Source organism: Kogia breviceps, chromosome 6 (genome assembly GCF_026419965.1).
Source record: "Kogia breviceps isolate mKogBre1 chromosome 6, mKogBre1 haplotype 1, whole genome shotgun sequence".
Taxonomy (NCBI): Eukaryota; Metazoa; Chordata; class Mammalia; order Artiodactyla; family Physeteridae; genus Kogia; species Kogia breviceps.
Window position 1 is genome coordinate 63,635,601 of NC_081315.1, and position 15,096 is coordinate 63,650,696.

The following is a 15,096-nucleotide window of genomic DNA, read 5'->3' on the forward strand; positions in this document are numbered from 1 at the left end:
TTTTATATTTAGAAATTTAATCTGTCTGCAGTTCATTTTTGTGTATAATTTTAAGGCATGGTCTAGTTGTTTTTTTTAAAGATGGATTGCCAATTATGCAAATATCATTTATTAAATAAAACATCCTTTCTGATCTTTGGCATATATTGGGTTCCACATATATGTTCGGATCTATTTCTGTACTCTATTTGGTTCCATTGATCTGTAACAATATTAGGTAATAAATTTATAGTAAATTTTACTGTTAGTAAAGCAATCCCTATTCCTCCACTACTATTTTTTAATTGAGTTGAAATTCACATAACATGAAATTAATCATTTAAAAGTGAAAAATTCAGTAACATTTAGTGTGTTTACAGTGTTATGCAACCATCATCTCTACCTAGTTCCAGAACATTTTCATCTTCCCAAAAGGAAATCCCATGCCCTTTAAGCAATTACTCCTCATACCTCTCTCCCCAATCCCTGGCAACCAGTTTCTATTCTGTCTCTATGAATTTACCTGTTCTGGATATTTGATATGAATGAAACCATACAATATGTGACCTTTTAGCTTCTTTCACTGAACATAGTGTTTTCAAGTTTCACTTTCCCCAGTCGGTGGCAGTGTCTTATGAAGCAGTAGACATTGGTGAGGGAACAGGTGGCCTCAGTGAAGTCTGTCTGACTGTTGCAGTTGAGGTGGTTTGGTTTTATTTTGTGTTTTTTTGTTTTGTTTTGTTTATACTTTGTGCCAGTGATTGGGGTACTTTTCTTAACTGTTTCTTAATTAGCTTAATTTCATTAACTAAGATTCTTGGAGTAAACTTTAAAAAATCAATGTTACTGTATTTATCTTCTAACTCAACATTCACTGTGGTTGCAAAGGAGTAATTTCAACTTTGTACATTATTCCTTTTTTCTTTAGCACGAGAAGCCCTGCCGACATGGGACAAACAGATCCAATCGCTTTGTTTCCAAGTGAATAACCTTTTGGAGAAAATCAGTCAGACAGCACCAGAATGGACAGCACAAGCCATGGAAGCCCAGATGGCTCAGTGAATCCTTGCAGACCTTCTGTGCACATTACATCTTTTTCCATGTTGTACAGATTAATTTCACTATCTCTCAAAAACATTTGCATTGTGACCTTACATATTTCAATCCCTTTTATGCTGGATTCAATTTAAAGAAGACATTATTAGAGCAGGAAGTACAAGCATTTAAAAATATGTAGTTCCCATTTATTCAGGGTCTCTGTATCAGGCTAACTCAGATGTTTTGAAAGCTTTTTCTTTAAACAGAGTAAGTGAAGTATCTGTGGCTAAAAAGTTTGGGATTTGTGATAACTTTGTAGTTATGTAAAACTTAAGTACTTTGTGCCTCTCCACATGTGGTTATTCTAATAAATGGAGAAGTGAGCCAAATAAAAGTAGTACTTTGTTTTTAATTAGTGAACAGTGTTTTGTTCCTTTTTCCTTTCAATGCAATTATTTACACCATATGTAAGAAATGCAAAGATAAGCCAAAAAGCCTGTTCTCCAGGCATTCACAGAGTCACAGAGCTAAGAGTCAATATATGAAATACTTGTAGTTGTACCAAGTACTAGAGTACACAGGCAGGAGCTTTTCATTTAGCAGAGAGAGACCAGGGAAGACTCCTCAGAGAGGATTATTTCAGCCTTGCTTTATAGCGAAAACAGGGAAGAACTTTTAAAAAAGAGTTTGTAGGCAATTACCAGTTTCAGCTCCAGCATATAAGGAGCTGAAGTCATCACTCCATCCTCACAGCAAGACACATCAAGACAGCATGCAAGGACAGGTGGATAATATAAGCAGACAGATTGAAATTTCAGAACTATAAAATTTTAAAAAGTATAGTTGATATGCTAAGAGAGGATGGAGAAGATGGAATCATAAGAAAAAGACTGAACAGGCAGAAAAATCAATGCCTTTTCTTAGATCCAAAGGAGAATTGAGGTCATAGGGCAAACCACCACTCCCAAACTGGAGAAACAGCCAGATAGAATCACATTAGAGATCAGCTTACCAGGAGCAGACCTGCTTGGGCCAGTAACTGATATGAACAGTGAAATGGTAACTTTGACAAATTACTGGATGCTAACTGGCTTGACAGTTAAAAAAACTCCACTCTTAGGAGAACCTCCACACTTTATAGGATTTATCCCCAGGAACCCTACCAAGTTCTCATGATTAAGATCAGGGATCCCCTTGTGTTTCAGGGGAGGAGAAGGTAACTATTTTGAAATACACCCAGATCATTTTCCATGACAAAGTTCTGCCCTCTGAAGGAAATTACTCTACCAGAGCCTTATCTCACTGGGGGAAAAGCAAGTTAGACAATTTCAGCCCCCTTTAGCCTTCTTATATCATGGGAGAAGAGAAAAAAATGTCTAAGAAATACTTCTGAAGGTCACAGCCCAGGGACCTAGGCCAAATAAAAGACAGAGATATAGGATTATTGAATGCTTCCCAAATACCCTTCCACCATGACAACAGAGTTCCAGTGCAGTATCTGTGGAGTATGACTGAGAGCTCCAAGACAGACTCTTTAAGAAAAAATTCTTAGGGGAAAAAGACAACAGGGAAGAAGACAAAACAACAAGGAAAATAGAGGAAACAAGCCTCTGCCACTTAGAGCTACAGAAAACGTTAAGTACTGCCTAGTTCCTATCTAGATTAACATAAAACATTATACTAAAAGCCTAATTGCCTCAGTTCTTATTTCCTGATACGTCATGTCTGGCCTCCAACCAAAAAATTACGAAGGATGATAAAAGGCAAGAAAAAGCACAATTTGAAGAGAGAAATGAAGCATGAGAACCAGACTCAGATATGGCAGGAATGTTGAAATTCTCAGAACAGAACAGAAATTTAGAACAGCTATGTTTAATTTGCTAAGGGCTCTCATGGAAAAAGACAACCTGCAAGGACAGATGGGTAATGTAAGCAGACAGATTGAAGTTTCGGAACTGTAAAATTTTTTAAAATATACTTGATAGCTAAGAGGATGGAGAAAACAGAATCATAAACTGCTCAGTTCAGATCAGAGCATCAACAATAGAGTGTCAAAATACATGTGGCAAAAACTGATAGAACTGCAAGGAGAAGTAGACGAGTCCACTACTATATTTGGAGACTTCAATACCCGTCTATCAGCAATGGACAGGTTCAACAGGCAGAAAAGTAGTAAGGACATAGTTGAACTCAACAGCACCATCAATCAATTGGATCTAATTGTTATTTCTAAACCACTTCATCCAACAACAGCAGAGTACACTCAAGCTCACAGAACATTCACCAAGGTAGACCACATCCTGGGCCATAAAACACACCTTAACAAGTTAAAAAGAATAGATATCCTAAAATGTATGCTTTCAGACCACAATGAAATGAAACTGAAAATCAATAACAGAAAGATACCTGGAAATTCCCTCAAAACTTGGAGATTAAACAACGTACTTTGGGACTTCCCTGGTGGTCCAGTGGTAAAGAATCTGCCTTCCAATGCAGGGGATGTGGGTTTGATCCCTGGTCGGGGAACTAAGATCCCACATGCTGTGGGGCAGCTAAGCCCATGTGCCTCAACTAGAGCATCCGCATGCCACACACTACAGAGCCCACAAGCCCTGCAGCCTGTGTGCCACAACTTGAGAGATGCCTGTGAGCCACAGTGAAGAGCCCTCGTGCCACAACGAAAGATCCTCCATACTGCAAAGAAGATCCCACATGCTGCAACTAAGACCTGATGCAGCCAATAAATAAATAAATAAAAAATAAACAACATACTTCTAAATAACATATGGATTAAAGAAGAAATCTCAAGAGAAATTTAAAAATATTTCAAACTAAATGAAAATGAAAATACAACTTATCAAAGTTTATGGGTTGCAGTGAAAGCAGTGCATATCTTAGGAAAGAATAAAGATCTAAGATCAATAATTTAAGCTTCCACATTAGGAAACAAAAAAAGCAAATGAAATCCAAAGTAAGCAGAAGGGAAGAAATAATAAAAATTATAAAAGAGTGTAAATCAGTGAAACTTGAAAACAGGAAGTTGATAAAGAAAATCAATGAAACCAAAGTCTGGTTCTTTGACAAGATCAATAGAATTGGCAACTCTAGGCAGACTAAGATAAAAAGAGAAGGCAAATTACTAATATCAGGAATGAAGGGGGCCATCACTACAGATCCTATGAAGAATAGAAGGATAATTAAGGAATAATATGAACAACTCTGTGCTGACAGATTTGATAACCTAGATGAAATGGACCAATTTCTTTGAGAGACATAATCTACCAAAAGTCTCACAAGAAGAAATAATATAAATAGGCCTATATCTATTAAAAATTTTTAATCAATAATTAATAACCTTCCATGACAGAAAGCACCAGGCCCAGATGGGTTTACTGGTGAATTCTATCAAACATATAAGGAAGAAATCACACCAACTCTCTATAATCTCTTTCAGAAAATAGAAGCAGAGAACACTTTTTAATCCATTCTATGAGGCAAGCATCACCCTTCCACCAAAAGCAGACAAAGACATTACAAGAAAGGAAAACTGCAGTCCCATATCTATCATGAACAGAGATGCAAAAATTCTTAACAAAAGATTAGCGAATCAAATCCAGCAGTACAGAAAAAGAATTATACACCATGACCAAGTGGGATTTATTCCAGGTGTGTAAATTGGCTCAACATTCAAAAATCAGTTAATGTAATCCATCACATCTACAAGCTAAAGAAGAAAAATCATTTGATCACATCAATAGGTACAGAAAAAGCATTTTACAGAATCCAACACCTACTCATGATAAAAACTTTCAGCAAACTAGGAATACAGGGGTCACTTCCTCAATTTAATAAGGAACATGTACAAAAAAACTATAGCTAACATCATAATGGTGAGAAACTAGATTGCTAGATTCTTTCACCCTAAGATCAGGAACAAGGTGAAGTTGTTTGCTCTCACCACACTTTCTTTTTTTTTGGCTGTGCCTCATGGCTTTCCGGATCTTAATTCCCCGACCCACACCCTTGGCAGTGAAAGTGTGGAGTCCTAACCACTGAGAATTCCCTCACCACGCCTATTAAACTTTGTACTGGAAGTCCTAGGTAATGCAATAACTCCAGAAAAGGAAATTAAACTTTAAATACAGACTGGGAAGGAAGAAATAAAACTATATTCAAAGTTGACATGATTATGTAGAAAATCCCAAGGAATCACACACAAAAAATTTCCAGCAACTAATAAGCAGATATAGCAAAGTTGCTGGATACAAGGTTAATATACAAAAGTCAGTTTCTTTCCTATATATATAACAATGAAGAGCTGGAATTTGAAATTTGCAAAAAGTATGTGTGTTGAAAGTAGGGAAAATAGGGAATTTGTAGAATGAAAAAATAGTGGGAGAACAGGCTAACGAGGTAGATTGAGGTTATATTGTAAAGCACCAGGGAAATTTTTTTAGGATGTTTACAGTTTACTCATGGCAAGCTGTGTATAGGATGGATTGGAGAGAAGGCAATGGGAGCTGGAGTTATTAGAGGCAGAGAAACTAGTTCAGGAGTTATGAATGTGAGTCTCCAAAGACATAATTAGGGCTTGGACTACATCCATGGCAGTACAGACAAAGACGAGAGGACAGATTAATTCATTCAATAAGTGACTGCAGTATGTATCTACTAGGTGTCAGGCATTGTTCTAGGCACCACAGATAGAGCAACAAACAAAATAGATCATCCACTGGGGGTATTAAGTGGAGTTTAAGTGACAGAAGTTGGTGTCGGATTAGATGTGAGGAGAAGGGAGAATGGTATGCTGAGACAGTTTAGGTTTCACTGATATCTAGATTTCTCATCTTAAACAACTGAGTGGTAATATCTTTTGACCTGTTGTGTAGAGAAGGGGTAGGGCACATCCAGATGGACTTGTTTAGTGGGCAGCTGAAGAGACATTCTGAAGATCAATAGTAAGGGAGAAACTAGGAATACAGTCCTCCTTGGTGTATAGGAGGCGTTTGAAGACACGGGAGTAGAGGACTCTAAGAAGAACATGAGCTGTAAAAGGAGTGGGCCAAGGAAAGAACCTTGCAAAGCACCTACATCTATAAGGCAAGTAAAGAAGGGCAAAACACTCAAGTTTGTTGAATGCCTCTTAAGTTCCAGGTGCTTTTACATTTTATCTCACTGACATTTCACAATATACTTATAGTGAAATATCTACTTATAGTAGATAGTTTTGCCTCCCCCAACCCCCCACCCCAACAAATGAAATGGACTCAGAAGTGTAGGAGGAGAACAAAAGGAAATTAGGAAGTGAGATTTTCATCAGGGTACAATGTTGCAGGGATCAAACAGGTTGAGAAATGTGAAAAAAATAGTTTCTTCACACATTTATCCATCAATATTTAACCAAAATTGAATCATATTGAATTGATAATTGAATTTTCATTACTTGCTCTGATACTTCATATCCAAAAGAGAAAGAAAATCAATAACACAACAATGAAACCATCAGGTATGCAGTTGGGAAGCAGAGCATAGTGCATTGTTGCTTTGTCACCATTGATAATGCTTCTAGATAACGTGAAAAGGAGCAAAAGTGTTGGCTAAAGGTACCATAAGTGTCTTAGAATAGTTGTCTGTAGATGTTTTCTCTATCTCTTAAACTTCTTAGAGGAAAGACAGCTGAGTAGCTGTGGACCGAAATCTCCTGTTAGGAAATCAAACTACGAGAACCAAATTATGAGATTGACCCTTGAAATTGACTAATGACATAAGGACGTTTTATTGAGAGCAAAGAAGCATAAAGAATCATATTAGTACAATCTTTTATTTGGTTTATATTTTAAATGTAATACAAAATTTATAAGCCAGAAAATTAAATAGCAAGGAGAAACTAAGTTGGACCATTTAGCAAAACTAAGGGACAACATTCCTTTAAAATAAATCAAAGTTCAATTTTTTTTACCCCATTGATTGTGATTAAACATACCAATCATATTTCAGTTGTAAAAAGTGGAGAAGCACTCAAGCTGAAGAGATGTGGAGCTGATTTTAGTTGCTTCAATAAGAGCTCTTCACGAGGTCAGGAGAGAGACCACAGAAGAAAGGAAAGAAAAGAAAGCTCTTCACCTATGAGGGACAGAAAAAAAATAGGGTTAAATTTTCTCAATCTACTTTTTTATTTTTAATAAATGTTTAATTTTAGAATCACTTTAGATTTACAGAAAAGTTGCAAAGATAGTACAGAGAGTTCCCATATACCTTTCAAGTTCCCTTATTGGTTAACATCTTACTGTAGTAGGTTTGTGACCACGAACCAATGTTGATAGATTATTAATCAAAGCCTATCCTTTATTTAGATTCCTCAGTTTTTACCTAACGTTCCTTTGCTGTTCCAGGATCCCATCTAGATGGTGTATTACCTTTAGTCATCATGTTTCCTTAGGCTCCTCTAAACTGCAATAGTTTCGCAAACATTTCTTGTTTTTGATGATCTTGACAGTTTTTAGGAGAATCTGCCTCGATTTTTGTATTTTGTACAATGGGCCTCAATTTTTGTTTGTCTAATGTTTTTCTCATGGTTAGACTGGAGTTGTGGGGTTTTGAGAGGAAAACCCTAGAGGTAAGGTGCCAATCTCATCACATCATTTTAGAGGTACATGCTATCAACAGGACACCACTGATGATGTTAACTTTGATATTAACTGGCTGAGGTAGTTTTGTCAGGTTTTTCCACTGTGAAGTTAGTTTTTTCCCTACTTTTCATACTATACATTTTGAAAGAAAGTTGCTATGCAAACCCACACTTAAGGGGTAGGGAATTATGCTCTATCTCCTTGGGGGAGGTATACCTACATAAATTATTTAAAATTCTGTATTTCTGGGAGATTTGTCTATTCTCCCTTCCTTGTTTGTTTTTAACATTTTTATTGGTTTACATTGCTTTACAATGTTGTGTTAGTTTCTGCTGTATAACAAAGTAAATCAGTTATATGTATATATATATCCCCATATCCCCTCCCTCTTGAGCCTCCCTCCCACCCTCCCTATCACACCCCTCTAGGTGGTCACAAAGCACCAAGCTGATCTCCCTGTGCTATGCAGCTGCTTCCCACTAGCTATCTATTTTACATTTGGTAATGTATATATGTCAGTGCTACTCTCTCATTTCGTCCCAGCTTCCCTTTCCCATTCCCCGTCCTCAAGTATATTCTCTACCTCTGCATCTTTATTCCTGTCCTGTACCTAGGTTCATCAGAACCTTTATTTTTCTTTCAGATTTCATATATGTGTGTTAGCATATGGCATTTGTTTTTCTTTTTCTGACTTACTTCACTGTGTGTGACAAACTCTAGGTCCATCCACCTCACTACAAATAACTCAAGTTTGTTTCTTTTTATGGCCAAGTAATATCCCATTGTATACATGTGCCACATCTTCTTTATACATTCATCTCTTGATGGACATTTAGGTTGTTTCCATGTCCTGGCTATTATAGTGTTGCAGTGAACACTGTGGTACATGACTCTTTTTTAAAAATTAATTTATTTATAGGCTGCGTTGGGTCTTCGCTGCTGTGCGTGGGCTCTCACTAGGTGTGGTGAGTGGAGGCTACTCTTCATTGCAGTGTGCAGGCTTCTCACTGTGGTGGCTCCTCTTGTTGTGGAGCACGGGCTCTAGGTGCACAGGCTTCAGTCGTTGTGGCTCAAGGGCTCTAGAGTGCAGGCTCAGTAGTTGTGGCTCGTGGGCTTTGCTGCTCTGAGGCATGTGGGATCTTCCCAGACCAAGGCTCAAACCCGTGTCTCCTGCATTGGCAGGTGGATTCTTAACCACTGTGCCACCAGGGAAGTCCCATGCCTCTTTTTGAATTATGGTTTTCTCAGGGTATATGTGCAGTAGTGGGATTGCTGGGTCGTATGGTAGTTCTATTTTTAGTTTTTTGAGGAACCTCCATACTGTTCTCCATAGTGGCTGTATCAATTTACATTCCCACCAACAGTGCAAGAGGGTTCCCGTTTCTCCACACCCTCACCAACATTTATTGTTTGTAGATTTTCTGTGTGTGTGTGTGTGGTATGCAGGCCTCTCACTGTTGTGGCCTCTCCCGTTGGGGAGCATAGGCTCTGGACGCGCAGGTTCAGTGGTCACGGCTCACAGGCCCAGCCGCTCTGCGGCATGTGGAATCCTCCCATACCAGGGCACGAACCTGTGTCCCCTGCATCGGCAGGCAGACTCTCAACCACTGCGCCACCAGGGAAGCCCCGTTTGTAGATTTTTTGATGATGGCCATTCTGACCAGTGTGAGGTGATACCTCATTGTGGTTTTGATTTGCATTTCTCTAATGATTAGTGATATTGAGCATCCTTTCATGTGTTTGTTCACAATCTGTATATCTTCTTTGGAGAAATGTCTATTTAAGCCTTCTGCCCATCTTTGGATTGGGTAATTTGTTATTTTGATATTGAGCTGCATGAGCGGCTTGTATATTTTGGAGATTAATCATTTGTCAGTTGCTTCATTTGCAAATATTTCCTCCCATTCTGAATGCTGTCTTTTCGTCTTGTTTATGGTTTCCTTTGCTGTGCAAAAGCTTTTAAGTTTCATTAGGTCCCATTTGTTTATTTTTGTTTTTATTTCCATTTCTCTAGGAGGTGGGTCCAAAAGGATCTTGCTATGATTTATGTCATAGAGGGTTCTGCCTATGTTTTCCTCTAAGAGTTTAATAGTGTCTGGCCTTACATTTAGGTCTTTAATCCATTTTGAGTTTATTTTTGTATACGGTGTTAGGGAGTGTTCTAATTTCATTCTTTTTTTTTTTTTTTTTTTTTTTTTTTTTTTTTTTTTGGTTTTTGTGGTACGCGGGCCTCTCACTGTTGTGGCCTCTCCCTTTGCGGAACACAGGCTCCGGACGCGCAGGCTCAGCGGCCATGGCTTACGGGCCCAGCCACTCCGCGGCATGTGGGATCTTCCCGGACCGGGGCACGAACCCGTGTCCCCTGCATTGGCAGGCGGATTCTCAACCACTGCGCCACCAGGGAAGCCCTAATTTCATTCTTTTACATGTAGCTATCCAGTTTTCCCAGAACCACTTATTGAAGAAGCTGTCTTGTTCTCCATTGTATATTCTTGCCTCCTTTGTCTAAGATAAGGTTACCATATGTGTGTGGATTTATCCATGCACTTTCTATTCTGTTCCATTGATCTATATTTCTGTTTTTGTGCCAGTACCATACTGTCTTGATTACTGTAGCTTTGCAGTATAGTCTGAAGTCAGGGAGCCTGATTCCTCCAGCTCTGTTTTTATTTCTCAAGATTGCTTTGGCTGTTCAGGGTCTTCTGTGTTTCCAAGCAAATTGTAAAAATTTTTGTTCTAGTTCTGTGAAAAATGCCATTGGTAGCTTGATAGGGATTGTACTGAATCTGTAGGTTGCTTTGGGTAGTATAGTCATTTTCACAATGTTGATTCTTCCCCTCCAAGTACATGGTATATCTCTCCATCTGTTTGTATCATCTTTAATTTTTTCATCAGTGTCTTATAGTTTTCTGCATATGGGTCTTTTGTGTCCTTGGGAAGGTTTATTCCTAGGTATTTTATTCTTTTTGTTGCAGTGATAAATGGGATTCTTTCCTTAATTTCTCTTTCAGTTTTTTCATCATTAATATATAGAAATGCAAGAGATTTCTGTACATTAATTTTGTAACCTGCTACTTTACCAAATTCATTGTTAATTCTAGTAGTTTTCTGGTAGCATTTTTAGGATTCTCTATGTATAGTAAGTATCATGTCATCTGCAAACAGTGACACTTTCACTTCTTCTTTTCTGATTTGTATTTCTTTTATTTCTTTTTCTTCTCTGATTGCTGTGGCTAAAACTTCCAAAACTATGTTGAATGACAGCGGTGAGCATGGACAACCTTGTCTTGTTCCTGATCTTACAGGAAATGGTTTCAGTTTTTCACTATTGAGACTGATGTTGGCTGTGGGTTTGTCATATATGGCTTTTATTATGTTGAGGTAGGTTCCCTCTATGCCCACTTACTGGAGAGTTTTTATCATAAGTGGGTGTTGAATTTTGTCAAAAGCTTTCTCTGCATCTGTTGAGATTATCATATGGTTTTTATCCTTAAATTTGTTAATATGGTGTATCACATTGATTGAGTTGCATATAGTGAAGAATCCTTGCATTCCTGGGATAAACCCCACTTGATCATGGTGTATGATCCTTTTAATGTGCTGTTGGATTCTGTTTGCTAGTATTTTGTTGAGGATTTTTGCATCTATGTTCATCAGTGATATTGGTCTGTAGTTTTCTTTTTTTGTGTGACATCTTTGTCTGGTTTTGGTATCAGAGTGATGGTGGCCTTGTAGAACGCGATTGGGAGTGTTCCTTCCTCTGCTATATTTTGGAAGAATTTGAGAAGGATGGGTGTCAGCTCTCCTCTAAATGTCTGATAGAATTCACCTGTGAAGCCATCTGGTCCTGGGCTTTTGTTTGTTGCAAGATTTTTGATCACAGTTTCAATTTCACTGCTTGTGATTGGTCTGTTCATATTTTCTATTTCTTCTTGGTTTGGTCTTGGAAGGTTGTACTTTTCAAAGGATTGTCCGTTTCTTCCAGGTTGTCCATTTTACTGGCATATAGTTGCTTGTAGTAGTCTCTCATGGTCCTTTGTATTTCTGCAGTGTCAGTTGTTACTTCTCATTTTTCATTTCTAATTCTATTGATTTGAGTCTTCTCCCTTTTTTTCTTGATGAGACTGGCTAATGGTTTATCAATTTTGTTTATCTTCTCAAAGAACAAGCTTTTAGTTTTATTGATCTTTGCTATCTTTTCCTTCATTTCTTTTTCAATTATTTCTGATCTGATCTTTATGATTTCTTTCCTTCTGCTAACTTTGGGGTGTTTTTGTTCTTCTTTCTCTAATTGCTTTAGGTGTAAGGTTAGGTTGTTTATTTGAGATTTTTCTTGTTTTTTGCGGTAGGATTGTATTGCTATAAACTTCCTTCTTAGAACTGCTTTTGCTGCTTCCCATAGGTTTTGCGTTATCGTGTTTTCATTGTCATTTGTTTCTAGGTAGTTTTTGATTTCTTCAGTGATCTCTTGGTTATTTTGTAGTGTATTGTTGAGCCTCCATGTGTTTGTAGTTTTTACAGATTTTTTCCTCTAATTGATGTCTAGTCTCATAATGTTGTGGTCGTAAAAGATACTTGATACGATTTCAATTTTCTTAAACTTACCAAGGCTTTATCTGTGACCCAAGATATGATCAATCCTGGAGAATGTTCCATGAACACTTGAGAAGAAAGTGTATTCTGTTGTTTTTGCATGGAATGTCCTATAAATATCAATTAAGTATATTTGGTCTAATGTGTCTTTTAAAGCTTGTGTTTATTTATTTTCATTTTGGATTATCTGTCCATTGGTGAAAGTGGGGTGTTAAAGTCCCCTACTATGATTGTGTTACCATCGATTTCCCCTTTTATGGCTGTTAGCACTTGTCTTATGTATTGAGGTGCTCCTATGTTGGGTGCATAAATATTTACAATTGTTATATCTTCTTCTTGGATTGATCCCTTGATCATTATGTAGTGTCCTTCTTTGTCTCTTGTAATAGTCTTTGTTTTAAAGTCTATTTTGTCTGATATGAGAATTGCTACTCCAGCTTTCTTCTGATTTCCATTTGCATGGAATATATTTTTCCATCCCCTCACTTTCAGTCTGTATGTGTCCCTAGGTCTGAAGTGGTCTCTTGTAGACAGCATATATATGGGTCTTGTTTTTGTGTCCATTCATCCAGTCTGTGTCTTTTGCTTGGAGCATTTAATCCATTTACATCGATATGTATGTTCCTATTACCATTTTCTTAATTGTTTGGGGTTTGTTATTATAAGTCTTTTCCTTCTCTTGTGTTTCCTGCCTAGAGAAGTTCCTTTAGCATTTGTTGTAAAGCTGGTTTGGTGGTGCTGTATTCTCTTAACTTTTGCTTGTCTGTAAATTTTGATTTCTCCGTTGAATCTGAATGAGATCCTTGCTGGGTAGAGTAATCTTGGTTGTAGGTGTTTCCCTTTCATCACTTTAAATATGTCCTGCCACTCCCTTCTGGCTTGCAGAGTTTCTGCTGAAAGATCAGCTGTTAACCTTATGGAGATTCCCTTGTGTGTTATTTGTTGTTTTCCCCTTGCTGCTTTTAATATTTTTCCTTTGTATTTAATTTTTGATAGTTTGAATAATATGTGTCTTGGTGTGTTTCTCCTTGGATTTATCCTGTATGGGACTCTCTGCGCTTCCTGGGCTTGATTGACTATTTCTTTTCCCATGTTAGGGAAGTTTTCAACTATAATGTCTTCAAATATTTTCTCAGCCCCTTTCTTTTTCTCTTCGTCTTCTGGGACCCCTATAATTTGAATGTTGCTGCGTTTAATGTTGTCCCAGAGGTCTCTGAGACTGTCCTCAATGATTTTCATTCTTTTTTCTTTATTTTGCTCTGTAGCAGTTATTTCCACTATTTTATCTTCCAGGTCACTTATCCGTTCTTCTGCCTCAGTTATTCTGCTATTCATTCCTTCTAGAGTATTTTTAATTTCATTTATTGTGTTGTTCATCATTGTTTGTTTGCTCTTTAGTTCCTCTAGGTCCTTGTTAAACATTTCTTTGATTTTCTCCATTCTATTTCCAAGATTTTGGATCAATCTTGACTATCATTACTCTGAATTCTTTTTCAGGTAGACTGCCTATTTCCTCTTCATTTGTTTGGTCTAGTGGGTTTTTACCTTGCTCCTTCATCTGCTGCATATTTCTCTGTTTTCCTATTTGTTTAACCTACTGTGTTTGTGGTCTCCTTTTCACAGACTGCAGGTTCGTAGTTCCCGTTGTTTTTGGTGTCTGCTCCCAGTGGGTTAGGGTTGTTCAGTGGCTTGTTTAGGCTTCCTGGTGGAGGGGACTGGTATCTGTGTTCCGGTGGGTGGGGCTGTATCTTGTCCTTTTGGCAGGCAGGGCCACGTCTGGTGGTGTGTTTTGGAGTGTCTGTGAAATTAGTATGACTTTAGGCAGCCTCTCTGTTGATGGGTAGGGTTGTGTTCCTGTCTTGCTAGTTGTTTGGCATGGTGTGTTCAGCACTGAAGCTTGCTGGCCATTGGGTGGAGCTGTGTCTTAGTGTTCAGATGAAGATCTCTGGGAGAGCTCTCACCAATTGATATTATGTGGGGCTGGGAGGTCTCTGGTGGTCCAATGTCCTGGACTTGGCCCTCCCACCTCGGAGGCTCAGGCCCGAGACCCAGATGGAGCACCAAGACCCTGCCAGCCATACAGCTCAGAAGAAATGGAAGAGAGAAAAAAACAAAAACAAAAAACGAACAGACAGAGCCCTAGGACAAATGGTAAAAGCAAACTTATACAGACAAAATCACACAAAGAGGCATCACATACACACTCACAAAAAAGAGAAAAGGGGAAAATATATATATATATATATATATATATATATATATATATATATATATATATATATATATATATAAAAGGAAGAGAGCAACCAAACCCCAATAAACAAATCCACCAATGATAATAAGCACTAAATACTAAACTAAGATAAACATAAAACCAGAAAAAAATTAGATGTAGAAAGCAAACCCCAAGTGTACAGTTGCTCCCAAAGTCCACCGCCTCAATTTTGGGAACATTCGTTGTCCATTTAGGTATTCTTCAGATGCAGGGTTTATCAGGTTCATTGTGGGAATTTAATCTGCTTCTCCTGAGGCTGCACAGAGAAATTTCCCTTTCTCTTATTCTTTCACACAGCTTCTGGGGTTCAGCTTTGGTTTTGGCCCCAACTCTGTGAGTAGGCCACCCTCAGGAGTCTGTTCCCCGCCCAGAGAGCTGGGGGTTAAAGCAGCGGCTGATTAGGGCTCTCTTGCTCTCTAAGGCCAGGGGGAGGGAGGGGTACGGTAGTCATAACTGGGATGTGGGGAGAGCCTGAGGTGGCAGACAGAGGTCAGTGTGACATTGTACCAGCCTGAGGCACACTGTGCATTCTCCTGGAGAAGTTGTCCCTGGATCAAGGGACCCTGGCAGTGGCAGGCTGCA

At 38.3% G+C, this 15,096-nt stretch overlaps 2 protein-coding genes across 3 annotated transcripts in view; one reads left to right on the plus strand and one right to left on the minus strand.

Annotated features, from left to right (window-relative positions):
- Nucleotides 1–1,429, plus strand: part of COPS4 (COP9 signalosome subunit 4) — a 36,846-nt gene extending 35,417 nt beyond the window's left edge. For both annotated transcript variants that reach the window (XM_059066993.2, XM_059066994.2), the window contains one exon: nucleotides 908–1,429. In XM_059066993.2, the coding sequence (XP_058922976.1) occupies nucleotides 908–1,041 (134 nt within the window). In that variant the 3' untranslated portion in view covers nucleotides 1,042–1,429. The remainder of the gene's footprint in view (nucleotides 1–907) is intronic.
- A 5,557-nt stretch (nucleotides 1,430–6,986) lies between these two features.
- The window catches only part of LOC131758666 (placenta-specific gene 8 protein), a 33,433-nt gene continuing 25,323 nt past the window's right edge, over nucleotides 6,987–15,096 (minus strand). The window contains exon 5 of the mRNA XM_059067002.2: nucleotides 6,987–7,140. The gene's annotated coding sequence lies outside the window, so the exon portion shown is untranslated. The remainder of the gene's footprint in view (nucleotides 7,141–15,096) is intronic.